General features: G+C 37.9%; 1 protein-coding gene across 3 annotated transcripts in view; it reads left to right on the top strand.

Moving 5' to 3' along the window:
* Nucleotides 1-18,546, top strand: part of QRICH1 (glutamine rich 1) — a 111,190-nt gene that overhangs the window by 41,108 nt on the left and 51,536 nt on the right. For all 3 annotated transcript variants that reach the window (XM_053720806.1, XM_053720804.1, XM_053720805.1), the window contains 3 exons: nt 9,722-9,899; nt 11,342-11,496; nt 15,920-16,034. In XM_053720806.1, coding sequence (XP_053576781.1) covers nt 9,722-9,899; nt 11,342-11,496; nt 15,920-16,034 — 448 coding nt within the window. The remainder of the gene's footprint in view (nt 1-9,721; nt 9,900-11,341; nt 11,497-15,919; nt 16,035-18,546) is intronic.

The raw sequence follows: 18,546 nt of genomic DNA, 5'->3' as shown, positions 1-18,546 counted from the left end.
TTTTTTTTTATAAAATGTATAGTTTTGCTTATTTTTAAATAGCATTGTGCTGATTTTTAGACTCCTAACCAAGCCCCAAAGTTTTAGGAGAATACTGATGTATACTTACTCCAGCTTGCTCCTGTTTGTGTAAAGAGTCTTTTCATATGCAGAGGAAGGGGGGGGGTGTCTGTTTTGTTTGCTATACAACCACTTTCAGTCGAGGTTCCAGTTAATCTTTTTAACAGTGCTAAACTGGGAGCTTCTAAGTAAGTTTTAAACGGTTTTATACTGTATTTTTAGTTCAGTATCTGTGCATATTATTCTTTATAGAAGTGTGAAAATTTGTGTATACTATATATATTTTCTCTATATCTTGGCCCCTTGGTAATACTTACCAGTGAGACCCCCTCTCCAGAGGGGCGTTAATTGAACTATCCACTCCCCTCATTTACCACATAAAACCTGCTAGGTGGACAGGGCTAGGAGTCCCTCTCCGTGCTTTTCCTCTGGGCTATGGGATATTCCCTTCCTTGGATGGCTTACCTTGGCCGCATATTAGAGCTGGCGATCTTCCCAGCTGTCCGACACCATTTTTCCTGTGACCGTGGTAACTGTTGTGGCGGAAATCGTTTCCATGTGGGGGCCGCCATGTTACAGTTACGTTATTGGTAAGGAACGTTGTGGGGGCCGCATCTGAGGGCTGTCATTTTCGCGGGCACTAATTCATTTAAGCCTTGGCGGGGTCTTTAATTTACAGCGTTCTTGCTTCTCTCCCCATGAAGATTATTGCACTTCAAGCCGCATTTGGTGTTTGACGTTTTTTGTATTCGGGTGAGTGCTCGTTTAGACCACTCACATTACATTACAGCCCAGGAGGAATTAGGGGCAACTCTAAGGTATGCTTTTTGTAACTAATGTGTGCGGATTTTACCTATGGAATATAACATACTATTTATTTATGGCTGGTTCTGCTTCTTTCTTAGCAATACAGTCCAGCCTATGCCCACCGGTTCTCCCTGCTGGCAAGACAAGAAACTTTGTAAAGTGTGTATTGGACAGATTTATGGTGGAAGCTTTTCTGATTCACCTGAGGGTTCTATGGATAATTTGCAAAATCTTGACTGTGCCTCTGATAGTGAAGATTTTGAATCTGACTTACCTATGGTGTTTGTCACTGACTATTTCTGAGTTTGTTAAAGGGATTAAGAGTTCCCTGGGCATTGAAGATGAACTCTGAGTACTTCTCTGTTTCTGATAATTTGAAGACTATTTGCAAAACCAGAAAAACAGTTTGGAGTACCTGATAAAATGTAGAAGAATTTTCCCTTGGAAAATCTTTTGCATAACCAATTTGTTATCCCTCCTAAAATTGATGCTGCAGTATCTAGACTTTCAAAAAAGATGATCTTTCCTGTGGATGATAGAGGATCATTTAAAGATGTCATGGTAAAAAAAAAAAAAATGGAGCAGAATTTGAAAAGACTTTATCTTCAACAAGTCTCCTTATTTCATCCTCTGCTTGCTCTTTTTTTCAACCCTTAAAGCTACTGAGGTGTGTGGTCTTCTAATTTGTCGGAACGGACCCTTTTATGCTCACAGGAGACGCAATCAACATCAAAAATTTTAAAAATATCCTCACAAAGAGAATTCTTTCAACCACATGATGGAAGGTCTAAGTTTTAGTTTAGAGGCAGAGGACGTGGTAGGTCCTTCCTTTCAGTCTAAAAAATTACGGTGTGCTGTCTTTGACCTTTCTGCTTGGAGGAAGACTATGCAATTTCAAGGAGGTCTGGGAGTCCAGTATATTAGACCAATTAGTTCTGGGAATACTTTAATCTAGGTACCATCTAGAGTTCCAAAATAAACCATGTCTTCCTTTCTTGGTGAAATCTCCACTTCCCAGGGATCCTGTGAAACTGAAGGCCATTCACGAGTTTATCAGCAAGCTCATGCACGACGGTGTTATTCAACAAATACCAATTCAAGTTCACGACAAAGGATTTTACTCACCTGTTTTTCTTGTAAAAAAGAATATAAATTTCCAAAAAAGCCAGCTTCGACCCTATCAAAATTTGGTGTTCCTGGGAGCACACTTCGACACTTAAATGGAGATTGTTTCTTATCCAGACAGTCACATCAAATTTCTACTTAAGTATTTCCAGCTTGTCTGTCCTGTCAAATACTTCACAGCACGCCAATGGATGAAACTTCTGGGTCACATGTCGTCAGTAATTAATGTGGTGAGATTAGTAAGATGGAGTATGCGCCCATTTCAGATACATTTCTTACAAAGATTTGAAGGAAGCAAGGGCCTATCCCAACACACCGGGATACCTGTGAAAATAAGAAAGTCCGTTCATTGGTGGTTTGAGACCAAGCACCTGTCCAAGGGACTTCCTCTTCAGGAGCCGGATTGGATTCTTGTCCAAACGGATGCCAGCAATTCCTGATGGGGAGCACATTGCCAAGGCAAATTTGACAGAATAAAAATTATATAGCTAGCACTCCAAATACGGGAGCAAAGTTAATCTAAAAGTACACACCAAGTAAAATTAATAATATAGGTTTTAATCAAATGCAATCTATTATACTCATTTATGGTATAAAATACTGCAACAGTATGGAAAAGTTCACATATGCTTGTGTATAAAACTACCTTATGGTGTGAAACAAATAAGAGATCGAACAGTCTTATGTTCCTATTTTGTTCCGTATAAACAGAAGATATCACGTGATTGGAGTTCTCTGATGCCTAATAGGCTGATGTCCTCACGTGATAGAGGCTTTAAATGACTTAGCCGTTACAATATATCCAAGATAATCAAGCTCGGCTTTCAATTAGTTAATTGCTGTATGCCTTTGATTTTAGTGTTTACTTTGGTACCTCCTATGATTCTTAAGGTGGTCTATACCAGTTCAGAAGAGTCCCTAAAATGATCAGCTTTCTTTAGTTTTTCACTATTGGTGCTATTGGTTAAAAAAAAACCTCTCCAACAGTGTCCTGTTTTAGATTGTGAACAAGAAAACAAAGCTTTAATTTTCCTTAAGGTTCTTAACCCTTTAAGTTTTTGTTTTTTCCAAGGCAAATTTGCCCAAGGAACATAGAAGCAATTCCAGTCTCTTCCATCAAACATTCTGAAAATCAAGGCAGTTTTTCTAGCACTTCTGGCCTTTCAACAACTGTTAGAGGGAAAGGCGGTAAAGATCCTCACCGACAACAGGACATTTGCTGCTTACCTACAGTTTCAAGGAGGCACAAGTAGTTTAAGTGCCTTGAAAGAGGTCTCTCAAATCTTCAGGGGGTCACAACACTATATTCAGTTCCTCTCTGCAGTCCATGTTCCAGGGACAGAGAATGTAACTGCTGATTACTTGAGCAGAAGTCAAATTATTCCAACGGAATGGCAACTGAATAGGTGGCTGTTTCAAAAGATTGTCAGTATCTGGGGACTTCCGGAAATCGATCTCATGGCCTCTGCCTCGAATCATCAGGTTCCAAGGTTTTTCAGCCGTTACCCAACACCTCTTGCCGTAGGAGTGGATGCCTTTCTCCAAAAATGGTCGTACCATCTCATATATGTATTTCCCACAGTTCCTAATCCCGAGACTGTTGAAAAGGATTCTTCTGGAGTCGGCAACCTTTGTCATCCTTCCCTTCTGGCCTTGCAGGCCTTGGTTTACTCTGGTTCACAAACTTGCAATTCAACCTCCATGGCATCTTCCATTCTCTTGGGACATGCTGAGCCAGGGACCAGTAGTTCATCCAAATCCACAGCAATAGAGGTTATTGGCTTGGTTGCTGAGACTTCAACAATTGAAAATTTCAGCTGCTGTCATTTAGACACTTCTTCAAGCCCGAAAGGGATCAACCTTTTAAGGCATACTATCACATTTGGAGCATTTTCTCATCATGGATGATTGCACATTATATTTCTATAGCAACATTCAAGGTTTTCCATCTGCTTGATTTTATCAACGATTGTTTTCTTCAGGGTCTCAGCGCTAGAACCCCTTGAAGTTCAAGTTTCTGCAATTTCTGACATATCTGGGATTAAGTGGGCTCAGGACCCTTTGATAATTTTATTCTTTCAAGCCTTGACCCATATCCGTCCATCAGTCAAAACACGAATTCCATCCTGGGACCTGCCTTTGGTTTTAGATTCTCTTCTGGATTCACCTTTTGAACCCTTACGTGAAGTTTCCTTATGGTCTCTCACCTTGAAAACCATTTTCCTAGTGGCCATTACATCGGCTCGTCGAGTACCTTTCAGTTAAAGAAACAAACATCAAGATAAGGTTGTTCTTCGTAATGTTCCTGAATTCCTTCCTAAAGTGGTATCCGACTTTCATAAACACAGAGATATTGTACTTCCTTAATTTTGCCCAAAAAACTCAGATTCCCAAGGCAAACCATTATATCGTTTGGATATGGTCCGATGTCTACATATTTGTTAAAAGGACCCCTAAGGCAGAACATTCTGTGTCTGGGATGTCATCACAGAAAATGCAGCATGTCTGCAGAAAGAACAAGACATTTGCAGCAATCGTTAGCGCTTTCGGTTTGCAGCGCTGCTTCACATCAGGCTGTTCTCTTCAAGCAGTGCTGTGCTAAGTTTTCCTTAAAGGGACAGTCTACGCCAGAATATTTATTGTTTTAAAAGATAGATAATCCCTTTATTACCCATTCCATAGTTTGGCACAACCAACACTGTTATATTAATACACTTTTTACCTCTGCAATTACCTTGTATCTAAGCCTCTGCAAACTGCGCCTTATTTCAGTTCTTTTGACAGACTTGCATTTTAGCCAATCAGTGCTGGCTCCTAGGAACTCCACGTGCGTGAGCACAGTGTTATCTATATGAAGCACATGAACTAACACCCCCTGGAGGTGAAAAACTGTCAAAATGCCCTGAGATGAAAGGTGGCCTTCATGGGCTTAGAAATTAGCATATGAACCTCCTAGGTTTAGCTTTCAAATAAGAATACCAAGAGAACAAATCAAAATTTGTGATAGATGTAAATTTGAAAATGGTTTAAAATGACATGCCTTATCTGAATAATGAATTTGTTTTGGACTAGACTGTCTCTTTAACAAAGTGTAGCCAGAGTGAAGCACTGTTTGAAGAGAACAATCAAATAAAAGAAGCAGCACATTAATTAATGACTGGCTCTCAGGGAGTTTATCAACCCGCACCCTAGCCTTTCCCAGTCTGCAAAGCTGTGACTTCAGAATATAAGATGTTTTTGTGAGCAAGGAACCTTTTTATTACTACATTTCCCCTTATATCTGAATTTCATTTGAAAATTACCAAATGCAGAAAAAAATTCCCTGAAAAACAAATCTCATCGCAGAAAGTGAAAAATAAGTTTTGCCTCTGGGAAAAGGACTCAGGATATTCGTAAAACAGAACAATTATTCATTGTTCCTAGAGGCCCTCGCCAGGGTCAGGCGCCATCAAGGACGACAATTTTTCGCTGTATTGTTCATGCTATTTCAAGAGCCTATAAACAAAAAGGGGAACAGGTACCTGAAGGGCTTAAGGCTCATTCTACAAGGGCTGTGTCAACTTCTTGGGCACTTCAAGCTGATGCTTCTCCTGAGGAAATTTGTGAAGCCGCAGTTTGGAAATCTTACAACTCTTTCATTTCTCACTATACTGAATGTTTGTCAGTCAGTTGCTGCTAAGTTTGGGCGTAAAATATTATCTTCTGTTGTATTTATTCCCACCCTTTTTCTTTAATTACTGCTTTGTATTCTCTAACTGGTAAGTATTACTAGGGGGGCCAAGATAACTAGAAATTAACAACTTAATATAAGCAATTTCTATATCTTGGCGCATACCCTGGGTAATACTTACCAGGCTCCCTCCCTTTGCCTGGTTTACCCGTTTGGCTGGACCTCACTAGGAGGAGGAAGGGGTGGTGTCTCACTAGAGGCTTTATGTAATAAATGAGGGGAGTGGATAGTCCTGTCCACGCCCATCTGGAGAGGGGTCTCACTGGTAAGTATTAACCAGGGTATGGGCCAAGCTATAGAAATTACTTATATTTGGTTGTTAATAAATAAAAATATATATATATATATATATATATATATATATATATATATATATATACACGCAATAACATTAACACACAAAAACTACTTTGTATGCTCACTGCTATTGCTAAGAATACTTTTCCTATCATGATTGTTGATGCATAACTGATAATTCACCCAAAAAAAGTAAACGAGTACAGAGAATGTGTAAATATAAATTTAGCTAAATGTATTAAACCAAGTCTCCCTGGGAGAAAGTAGAACAAGTACAAATTTCAAATGTATTTTGCAGCAAAATTAAAGGGGCAGTCAACACCCAATCTAACTTAAGGCCATACCTTAGATCCAGAATAGAAGATGCAGCTACACCGCATCGATGTTGATGAGCACTAACGGTATTGGAGTAATCATCGAAAATACATAGCTTTATTCCTTGAAAATATGGCCACCAAACTCCCCCCACTATTACGTATGAACCTTCTTTTTAATTGAATCCTCCAATTGCAATGAAATCCTCGGTCGGTTTGCGAGCATGCAGAAGATAATGCGCATTATCAAAACAGAACCATCACCCTTTGAAAAATGAATGAGCATGTTAAGACATTAGAGAAGGGGACGAAGGAGGAGGGGGAGGAGTTTGGCGGCGATATCTTCATGGAATAAACCAATGTATTTTCGTTGGTTATTCGAATACCGTTAGAGCTCGTCGACATGCGATGCGGTGTAGCTGCATCTTCTATTCCTGATCTAAGGTATGGCTTTAAAGTGAAAGTAAATTTGGTACCGTTTGAACACACTACTGCATTGTCTACATGTATAATAACCAAATCGCTATATTTTTTACTATTAAAAGTATTGATTTATGCATTTGTTTTCTAACATTATCTTTATACCGTTCTCCTTCTGACTCCTCCCATCTTCTACTTCCGGTAATTTAGAGTGTTTACGTATAGAGCGGTCCCACCTGCTCTATACGTATCAGAGATGCGCATTCACAAGGAACCTCACTATTGTGCATGCGCGATTCAACTATTCTAACCGCAATGCGCATGCAATTATTACTCCAATGGGTCTCTAAAGCGCATGCGTCTATCTACTTCGCAACACAGTTGGTCAAAAATCTTCAGCCCATGCGCGAAACGTGCACGCACATTCGACCAGAAAGTAAAGATAGTAGATGTAACGCATGCGCAGATCCCACAATAGGCCGGTGACGTTGCTTCACGGCCACCTAACGGCCAGAATTTCAATTGGCCAACTCAAAAACGTGATCAGGAAGTTATTATCAGACCAAAAAATGGGTTGATTTTATCGATGGTAGAATTATTAATTCTTTTCAGGTAAAACTTGATTTGCACACAAGTTAGAAAAATTTAATGAATGAAAGTCATATTGATTTTGAAGCTAAAATGTAATTACGGTTAGCAACAGAGGAAACTTTACTTTCACTTTAAGTTACATCGGGTGTTGACTGTCCCTTTAAACAAAATAATGACTGTATATTGCAATAATGTTTCATTTTCAATAATGAAACATTGTATGCGTTGTTAAAAAGCCAAGCTTAGTTGTCCACCTGTGATTGTTATAATGCAGTAAATCTGTTTTTTGATTCTGTCTTTGTTTTAGCGTTTATAGAGCATTTTTGCTCTCTTCTGTTTTCAATGCCCTTACAGTATCCTCTCTCTGCTTCGTTTGATTACCCTCTTTCAGCAAATTGAATTTTATTTCCTCAGCATGTTGTGTTTTTTTTTTTTTTTTTAAACCAATGCTTTAGTGGAGCAGTTCCGTCTGAATCTTAGATACTGTCCTAACGGAATATTATTTATTACCTTAGTTGCACAATGGATATGGACTTCTAAAATGCTGTTTATAGCTGAATCTTTAATGGAATTGTCATTTATAAAAAAAAATCATGCCTTTTGTTCAGTAATCGGTCAAACAAGTTTATACTCTCATTGCTCGTCACCGAGTTTCATTTTATTTTTAATAGAAAACCAATTGGCCATAGATAAAATGTGATTGCCATGAAGTTTAAAGAAACGTGATTCAGAAAGAACATTCAATTGTAAATAACTTTCTAATGTATTTCTATTATAAAGTTGTCTTTGTTCTCTTGGTATCTTTTGTTGAAAGCAGAGCGTAAGCTCAGAAGTGTGCATGTGTCTGGGGCACTTTATGGCAGCAGATTTGCAAGATTGTTATCCGTTTGCAAGAGCACTAGAGGGCAGCACTATTTCCTGCTATGTAGTGCTCCAGATGCCTACCTAGGTATCTCTTAAACAAAGAATATAATTGGAATAAAGCATATTTAATAATGTAAATTGAATCTTTTTAAAACTGCATGTTCTGTCTGAATCACAAAAGAACATTTTTGGGTTTCATATCCCTTTTAAGATAAAATGATACTTTGAAATTACCTAACTTTGCTATTAAAACCTTTATAATTCTAAGATCTGTGGATAATTTAGCTTACAATGTCACATGGATATATTTATTTGAAGTGAAAAAACATTAAGTATACGCTAATGATGATGATTTTTAGTTTTAACTTGCTTTTTATTTTATTTTGTTTTTATTGTTTTTTTATGTAATGTTTGATGATTTATACACTGTGTTCTCCACATATATTTTTGCATGCCGGGTTGCATTATGAAGTAGCTGGGGGGAAGTGTAATACTTTGCAATATTCTAATATTCTAACATTTTCTATCAATTTAACATAACACACACACACACACACGTGTGTATGTATATATATATATATATACATACATACATACATACATACATACATACATACATACATACATACATACACACATACATACATACATATATATATATATATATATATATATATATATATATATATTTATTCTAGATCTATTCCTGGACTACTAGAAGTTCCCAGTGTATATATTTTTTTTCTCCTTCACTGGTTTGTTGAAGAAAAAAAGATTGTGGCTACTTCCTATAATCTTGTCTTGTTTGATAAATCATTTTAAGAATCTGAAATAAAAATTTATATATCTCCAATAAAGTTTAGCACTCACGATAATCCTCCTCTGACCAGGGTGCTACAGCAAGCTAAACACAGTCCCCAACAAAAGCCAAAAGCAGGCACTCACCGGATTTAAACACAGGAATTTTAATCCACAGATGTGTCGTTTCCGGGTTTTACCCCCCTCTTCAGACTTATACAAATAAACACTATACCTTACCCAACTTATATACCCTACTCACCACTTAAGTGATATCCATTATCGTTATTCACCGCGAGTGTGCAGATTCTGGCGGCAGTCACCCAGCGCTTTGCTTGCGTCACTAGTGGGCGAGGTTAGTTGCCTAGACAACCCGCCACCCGCACATTTCATGCTACTTAAACCTCTAAACTCATGATTACAGCAGTCATAAAAACAAACCTAATATGTCTTTAAACTCTGAAAATGCCAAATATTGCCTACGATTACTATTTGTGTTTTATATATATATATATATATATATTTACAATCGCCTCCTTGCCCAGTACATCCTGCCAGTTATTGCCATTACACACCACTAGACAGTGAACTGCTGAAGACTGGGCTCCCACTTCTCCCTTCTTATTATGTTTGTGTTATAATTATGCTGTATATCACATCTGTTAATGCCAGTAATGTCTCGGTAAAATATAATATTCCTTGTCTTCTGTCTCAGACTCAAACCATTCAGGTTGCTGATGTTGAACCACAGCCTCCGCCACAGCCTTCACCAGAACTGATGCTCCCAAATACCTTGAAACCAGAAGAGGGTCTTGAAGTCTGGAAGAACTGGGCCCAGACCAAGAATGCTGAGCTGGAAAAGCAATCCGTAAACCAATTAGCGCCAATAGGAAGTAAGTTATGTGTTGGCTGTATAGCTCGGCTGCCATTTATCATATTGTGTTTTTTACATTCAACATATGAAATAAAAAAAGAAAGAGAGGGGGCGCCCTGAGTGTAAGAGAGGAGATGTGACCAAATAATTCTATACTTATATATCTAAATTTATAGATTAATATTAGCAAATCTAAAAAATACTAAAGTGATAAATCAAGATGATATGCTGTATAAACCAGTATCAATGTGGTTTAAAAGTGATAAATCATACAATGTGCAATGTTATACAGTGTTAATCAATAACAATGTGATACAGAGTAATACAAATAATAAACAATCAAAACAAACACAGTGATAATAAAGTGAAAGTCTCTATTGAGATGGGAGGCAGCTATCTGTGATGATCCAGGCCAGGATCCAGGAGCGGCAATCTATGAAGAGAAAAGACAGAAGCGGCACATGGCCCAATATTGTTTGATCCGGAATAAATAGATCTTAAAGTAATGAGTAAACTCACGTTTAGTAGAGCACCTCAGTTAGTGCTAGATATACGGTCTGGGATCTATTTGGTCACCCAGAAGACCAACTTCCTGCACAGGAGCTGATGTCTGTATAGGCATAAGGGAAACACAGGTGCCAATATGGCCTAGTATTGCCGGTGAAAAGGTGTCAATACAAGCAAAGAGAAGAATAATACTCACAAAGTGTGAAGCACCTCTTGTGGTGCTATAGAGGCATGAAGGGGTCAATTCAGTCACCCAACAGACTTGTGGCCAGACATCCAAATGGATCCAGAGGTGCAAAAGGATCCCACAATTGGTATATTCCTCAGGAGAAGGATAAAAGATATATATCCCAAAGAAAGATGCAGCAAGTGTTCAAAATATTAAAAAGTGACTTTAATAAAATTATAAAAATAACAGGCAACGCGTTTCTCAGCCAATGGCTGTTTCAATTGTGGGATCCTTTTGCACCTCTGGATCCATTTGGATGTCTGGCCACAAGTCTGTTGGGTGACTGAATTGACCCCTTCATGCCTCTATAGCACCACAAGAGGTGCTTCACACTTTGTGAGTATTATTCTTCTCTTTGCTTGTATTGACACCTTTTCACCGGCAATACTAGGCCATATTGGCACCTGTGTTTCCCTTCTGCCTATACAGACATCAGCTCCTGTGCAGGAAGTTGGTCTTCTGGGTGACCAAATAGATCCCAGACCGTATATCTAGCACTAACTGAGGTGCTCTACTAAACGTGAGTTTACTCATTACTTTAAGATCTATTTATTCCGGATCAAACAATATTGGGCCATGTGGCGCTTCTGTCTTTTCTCTTCAACATATGAAATAGTTTGCACTTTAACTATATAATGTTTGAAGGAAAACAACCACTTATAATTTTAAATCCTCGCTGTCCACTTGTACAGAAGTAAGAGATCTTTCTTTATTTGTCTCCCCAGGGCGTCAGTGGCTGAGGTTTCAGGAAGATCTTGTGTCATCAGCAGTAGCCGAGCTGAATTACGGACTCTGTCTAATGGCAAAGGAGTCTCGGAATTCAGAAGGGGAACCATATGACCCAGATGTACTTTATTACATTTTTCTCTGTATTCAGAAGGTAGGCGTTCAGGTTTTGTTTCAAATCAGTAATAGTATACTTTGCATAAATAACCTGAATATGAGATAGATAGAGATGTAGATCTATCTCTCTCTCTCTCTCTTTCTCTCTCTCTCTCTCTCTCTCTCTCTCTCTCTCTCTCTCTCTCTCTATATATCTATATATATATATATATATATATATATATATATATATATATATATATATATATATATATATATATATAATAAAAGGCCAGGTATGTTTGTCAGATGCAGTCATGCGCAGTAGAGACTACACGAGGACAAACATACGTGGCCTTGAGCAGCAGAGGAGTGCGCACTGCGGAAGCTGCCGTGATGGGCACGTGGCAGGGCGTGTCGTGGTGGGGGCGTGGTCGGTGCGAAGGGGCGTGGCCGACGGGAGCAGCCATGGTGGCAGCGGCATGGTCAAGTAAGAGAGAGAAACAGAGAGGAGAGCAAAAGAGGGGGGAGAGAGAGCGCAAAAGAGAGAGGGAGCAAGGGTTGGAACCGTGGTACGTAAAAAAAAAAATAATAATTGGCCCGTGTACATGGGCTTTAGGACTAGTGCGTGTGTGTGTGTGTATATATGTATGTGTATATGTATGTGTGTGTATATATATATATATATATATATATATATATATATATATATATATATATATATATATATATATATATATATATATATATATATATATATATACCCCTTAATGACCAGCGATGTACCCTGGTCTTTCTATGGGGATTGTTTTCTCATTTATTAAACTAGCCCTTAACAACCAGCGGCGTGGGTCGTTAAACGGGAATCACTAGATCAGCCAAATATTAACCCTTTAACACATTGTGTAGATCCTTTTGAAGTATTTTACTATTTTAGAAAGCTGGCATAGTGAGAAATCATCTGAAGCATTTCATCGTTGCTTGACAAATACCTGAAGAAGTTAGACACTTTTCACACCAACACTCTTCTTTTCTGTGCCCCTTTAATTATCCACTATATCTTACTACCTGCAAAATCTTTTATTTTCTCTACCTGGTTTCCCAATGCAGACAGCTTACCAATTGAGGTAACTCCTCTCTCAAGTACAATGTGGAGTTCTTTTACTCAGGCTGTACATTGCTTCACTCTTCTCATCTCCTCAGCTTTTTTGTTTCTGGACTTTCGAAGTCCGGTTTAGCAGTCTTGTTGAGGTCTACACATCTGACAAGGAATTTAGAACCCCCCCTCCCATGTGTGAATGGCATTCCAGGGTAGCAATATAAAGACCCAACGTCCAATAGACCTTTCACAGTATCTTGACCTATTTTCTCTTTATCTCTTTAGTGCTGAATTATTTTATCCTCCAGGAGAAATTACCTTATGATCTGTATAGTGCTATTTTCTAGGTTGTATATTATTGTTTTTCAGAAGTATGTAAAATATTTTCTGTAGGGTGTGTCCTTACTGTGTTACACTGTTTAGTGTAGTAAATAAGGGGTTTAGCTGTCAGGCCATATGTGCCTGCTTTCCTCTAGTGCACACATACCAGTTATATTTCTGTTTATATATATATATATATGAAAGATAAGTGTGTGGTGTTAACAGTAATTTTGATTTATTTTTGTTTTAATGTAGCTGGATCACCAACATGTAAATGTTTGAAATATTGGCCTCTTTGCTAAAGCATTCTACTGATAGAGCAGGTAGATTGGATTTATTGCAGTTATTGCAGAAACTTAAGGTGCGTGTGTTGTGAACCGGGAAAAATGAAGACCAGTTAGATGACCAGGTAACTACGGCCTGAGGATTTTGTTGATTACTTTGTGGAGAGTCTGATTTTATAGTCTGTATATAAGGCAGTTTGTTTAGCACACACCGTCCTTACACTATTGCATTACAGGCCAGTATAAATGACATTTTAGCACAGGATTGTTTGTCACAGGCCGCTTTATGGAATGAGCAGGAGTGGTATTGCTTGTATGTGACGTTTTGCAGGAAGGTATTGTCTTCCAACCAGAGTATACTGGGGACAAGTGTCTGACTATTTCTAGTGTATGTAAGGACTGTATAGGGATTTATAAATCTATATATTTATGGGAAATATTTCAGGCCACTTTGAGTCTTAATTTTAGTAATTTGCAGGTGCCATGCAGATAAGGCAATACAATAATGATTTATACATGAGGTGACACTACTCAGTCCTATTCTTCTATCTGCTGCTTCGTCAAACAAGCCACCCTAGTTATTTGCTGAATGACCTTTGCAAACATACTCCTCTGACTGAGCTGTGTATGAAACATTATGGGGTCGAACACATTCCTTAAGAAAAACTTGCAAAAATCATGTATCTACAAAAATCCAGATGAACTTTAATGGTGTTGTTTTTTATATTGAAAATCAGTTCAAGATATGTGATCAACCAAAATGTTCTTGAATTCAGTCTGTTAGGTATTAAATATTTTGTCCTATCAAATCGTATAGTAAAAAGGAATGGGCAGTAAGTGTTTCTTTATTTGAGTTTTGATTATAGGTTGAGCATAACAACTGCTTATCTCTTAATGAATGTACTGTGGGAGATAGTCAAACAATATACAATAGCAACCTAATGTTCTTGTTAACATATTTGACTGACTGATATTGAACTTGTGCTTTAAAGGGACAGTCAAGTATACATTAAACTTTCATTATTCATATAGGACTTTTAATTTTAATTGACTTTCCAATTTACTTTTATCATCAAATTTGCTTTTTTCTCTTGGTATTCTTAGTTTAAACTAAACATAGGTAGGCTCATATGCTAATTTCTAAGCCTTTGAGGGCTGCCTCTTATCACATGCTTTTTAAATCTCTTTTCAACACAAAGAGACAGAAAGTACATGTGGGCCATATAGATAACACTGTGTTCAGGCACAGAAAGTTATTTAAGATCTAGCACAATACAATACAATGCTAAATTTAAGACAATAGATAATAAACAGTCACAGTCATATGATCAGGGGGCTGGAAGAAGGTTCCTAGATACAAGGTAATCACAAAGGTAAAAAGTACATTAATATAACTGTGTTGGTTATGAGTAATAAAGGGATTATCTATCTTTTAAAACAATAACAATTCTATGGTTGACTGTCCCTTTAAAGGGCCATAATACCCAAATGTTGAAACACTTGAAAGTGATGCAGCATAGCTGTAAAAAGCTGACTAGAAAATATCACCTGAACATCTCTATGTAAAAAAGATATTTTACCTCAAAAGTTTCTCAGTAGCCACATCCCATTGTAAAGGACTTCTAAGCAGCAAATCAGTATGTCTGTCCCGGGACAGAAGAAGGAGCGAGCTTTTGTGCACACTCATCTTATTTCCCTATTCAGTGTAAGGAAGTTTACTATGAAATCTCATGAGAGTTAAGTCAAATCTCATGAGATCACAGTAACAGAGTTCATGACCTCAGCACTGTTGATGCTGATTGGATGCTGTTCATTTCTTCATTTTTTTTATTTTGTTTTACTTACAGCTGGGCAGCAGCTGAGTATAACTTTTTACACAGAACTTACTCTGCTGAGCTGAGGAAATTGTGAGGTAAAATATCTTCCTTTTTTACATAGAGATGCTCAGGTGATATTTTCTTGTCAGCTTTTTACAGTTATACTGCATCAGTTTCAAGTGATTTAGCATATGAGTATTATGTCCCTTTAAGAACAAGAAGGCAATGCTCTGGGTATTAATACTGCAAATAAGGCAAACTGTTGATCTAAGAATGTGGTTTGGTAACTTGTATCAAAAACAACCCTTGTCTGTGACCATTCATATAGTTTTATGTTCTGAAACAAGTATATGTCCACCAGGGTGATTGACACTGCTTTAGAAGAAAAAAGCTGAAATGGCAAACCGTTAGACCGTGTTAAACTTGACACAGTCCTGGGGGGGGTCACACTTTATTATACAATAAAAAAAATAGGATACAATAAAAAATCAAAAACCAATCACGCTGAGGTTATTACACTCTTAAGAAGTCACAGAACTACACCTATTAAACTAAACGGCACTATAGCTATAATGCTTGGCGCTTCACATTTGTAAGCTAGGTGTGTTTAGAGTACTTCAGAGTGTTGTGATGACACTCTGACGTATGTTTCGCCGTTAGGCTTTGTCAAGCATGTTCATCCATTGTAATCCTCCTTTTATACATCTTTCTTCCTTCCTATTGGTCCTTTTGTAATAGCCTCGGAGTTGTACTCTTTGCTTTTTATCCTATTTTGTAGTGGTGCTATACTGCCTGCTGGGATGTGTCAGGTTTCTGTAAATTAAACATGAAGAGGAGCCGTCTCATCTTCGTGGGGTTATGCAATATATACAGAGAAAATATACTAGAGGGAATATTTCATTTTTGTGATTTTGCAAAGTTCTTACAGCTTTGTAAGTGTATTAATTTCTCTTATTTCAGTACCTTTGTGAAAATGGAAGAGTAGACGATATATTCTCTGATGCATATTACATCAAGTTCACGGAGTGGCTTCATGAATTTCTGAGGACCTACCAGCCACGAGTCACATCTCTTGGTAAGAAATGGCTAGTAAAGGATTGCAATGTTTTTTATGTTTTTTTGCCTTCACCACTGAAGCCTCTGCTTCTTATTGACGTAATGCTTATACCATTTACCGTCTGTATCCCTGGTGGGCTCAGACCTGTGATACTTTAACTTCATCACCTGTTGAAAATGTGTTGTACAACAATTGTGTATATATATATATTACATTCTTATAATAAAGGATTTTACATTCTTCGCTATGGAGCATGTTTTATTTTTTTTGTCAGCTCTAATCATCCCGGTAACTCCCAGCATGCCACAGTTTTATGTACTGTCTGCATGCACATAAATAGTTTGATCAAGTAAGGCAGAGAGTAGCTAAAGCATCTGTTTTTTACCTTAGCTGCACAAATTATGTCCAATGTGCCAGAAATCAATAATATAGTTAATTTCATTTTGCAAATGCATGTGTCCAAACATCATATTACAGCTTTAAGGTGTTATTGTATTTACTTAATGTGAAATGTAACGTGTGACATTTATCGGGGCTCGATCAAACTATCATATGTGCACATAAATGCTCAGTCGGTGTTTAACTATAATCCTGATGTTGCAAGAAATAGCAATTAGCTATAATTTGTATCATTGATTTACACAAAAAAGGTATATCCCAAATGCACAAACAGGCATACTTTCTTTAAGACACGATGAGTCCATGGATCATCTTAATTACTAATGGGATATTCACCTCCTGGTCAGCAGGAGGAGGTAAAGAGCACCACAGCAGAGCTGTTAAATAGCTCCTCCCCTCCCACGCCAGCCATTTTCTTTGCCTACGTTAGTGATAGGATGTGGTAAAGTGAGGCGTTAGTATAGATTCTTCAATCAAGAGTTTATTATTTTTAAAGTAGTGCAAGATTGTGCTGCTTTGTTCTAGGGTGTAGCCTAGTCCAAATCGGTCTTTTCAGTAGAGCAATGGTGGCTTTAGAGCAATGGGAACTTGTGGGACATAATTCTCACTGCGCCTCCCATACATTGATGCTGCCCTAATCCTGATAGCCTAAGTAAAATGACTCGGGCTTTATCTTTATCCACATGGCTATGAGAGGGAGAGGACCTCTTAAACCTGCTGAGCTGCCCTGCTGTCAGGCAGATTTCAAAGGTAAGTGCTGACTTTTTTTTTATTCTGGGTATGAAGCAAAAAGAGGATTCAGGACAGAGGAAGTATAGCACTTTACTGGGACATGTAACTCCTATATATATATATATATATATATATATATATATATAGAAGGATTCTGTGACAGCATGTTAATAGCAGGCACTGGGGCTGAGGAGAGTGGCTTTTCTGGGGGCACTTGAACCGAGCTGGATACAAAAGGGCTCAGGAGATATGCCCAATAGCAGAGAGGGCTAAACCACTTAATATATTGTCTTAATATGATATGGTCGCTGATTCACTCCCCTGTATAATTTTTATATGTAATGCACATTTTATACCTTACATTCGGTATTTACAATTTGCCCCCAGGTTCACAAAGAAGGGTTCAGTTATCTCCCAGTAGTCTATCTCTAAGATAATAATGGCGACCGGGAGTGCGTTTATTGTTACGCCCGCGAAGAGTGGGATTATGTTTGGCGCCGTTTTTGAGCCGTGCAATTTCCAACCTCTAGGCTTAACTATACTGGAATCTGAGATGTGTGTTATCATGCCCACGAGGGCGGAGCTATGTTTGGGCCGATTTAGGCTGCACTCGCCTTTTTCCTTCCATTCATCGGAAGGTAGAGCGGTTATTATTTTCTAACACAGTACTCAGTGTTTTCACTTATGTGGGTCCGGATAGTGCTACAGCTGCGCTCCGGATCTGTTTAGGTTCTAAGTCACGTTTTTTAGGTACATGAAGTTCTAAGGGTGAATGAGTGTCAGGGCACCTCAGCAAGATTTAACTGAGGTTTAAGTCTGTGCTACAATGTTTGCATGCTAATCTAAGTACGTTTCTGCACACAAAGATAAAAAGTTACAGTTTAAAATTTAAAGAGACAGTAACTTTTTTTTATCTGTTAATCTTTATTAAAAGAATTTCAGCTGTTTATTTGTTTAATCCATTCTTTGTGTCTTAGGATGGAGCAAGAGCACACAAAAAATGAGTTACTTTTTAAATTTAAAGAGGCTTTTTGCTGTTTGGGAGTCTGTTGACTATGGTCAATCTATGCCACCCATTTTCCCACAAAATGTTATGGCCCACATGCAGTGCCCTGCATTTCCTCTAACACTCCACTTGGAGTTACTTTGCATTTCATACATTGTAGGTTTTCCCACGAGGTAGAAAACATTACTAGAGGAATTATTTTCAATCATTTAGGGTGATTGATTCAGTAGTTGCTATCCCGAATGTTTCTTCCTTGTTACCTGAAAGAGGAAGATACTTCGGGATTGTCTGACAGAGAATTCTCAGACTCAGATGGAATAATATCCTTATTTGATCCTGAGGTTGTTTTTCTCTCAGTTTTTTTAGATTGAACACCTCCATTTGTTACTTTTA

Source organism: Bombina bombina, chromosome 7, assembly GCF_027579735.1.
Source record: "Bombina bombina isolate aBomBom1 chromosome 7, aBomBom1.pri, whole genome shotgun sequence".
Classification (NCBI taxonomy): Eukaryota; Metazoa; Chordata; class Amphibia; order Anura; family Bombinatoridae; genus Bombina; species Bombina bombina.
The sequence above is the reverse complement of the archived record's forward strand: the minus strand, read 5'-3'. Positions and strand labels throughout refer to the sequence as shown.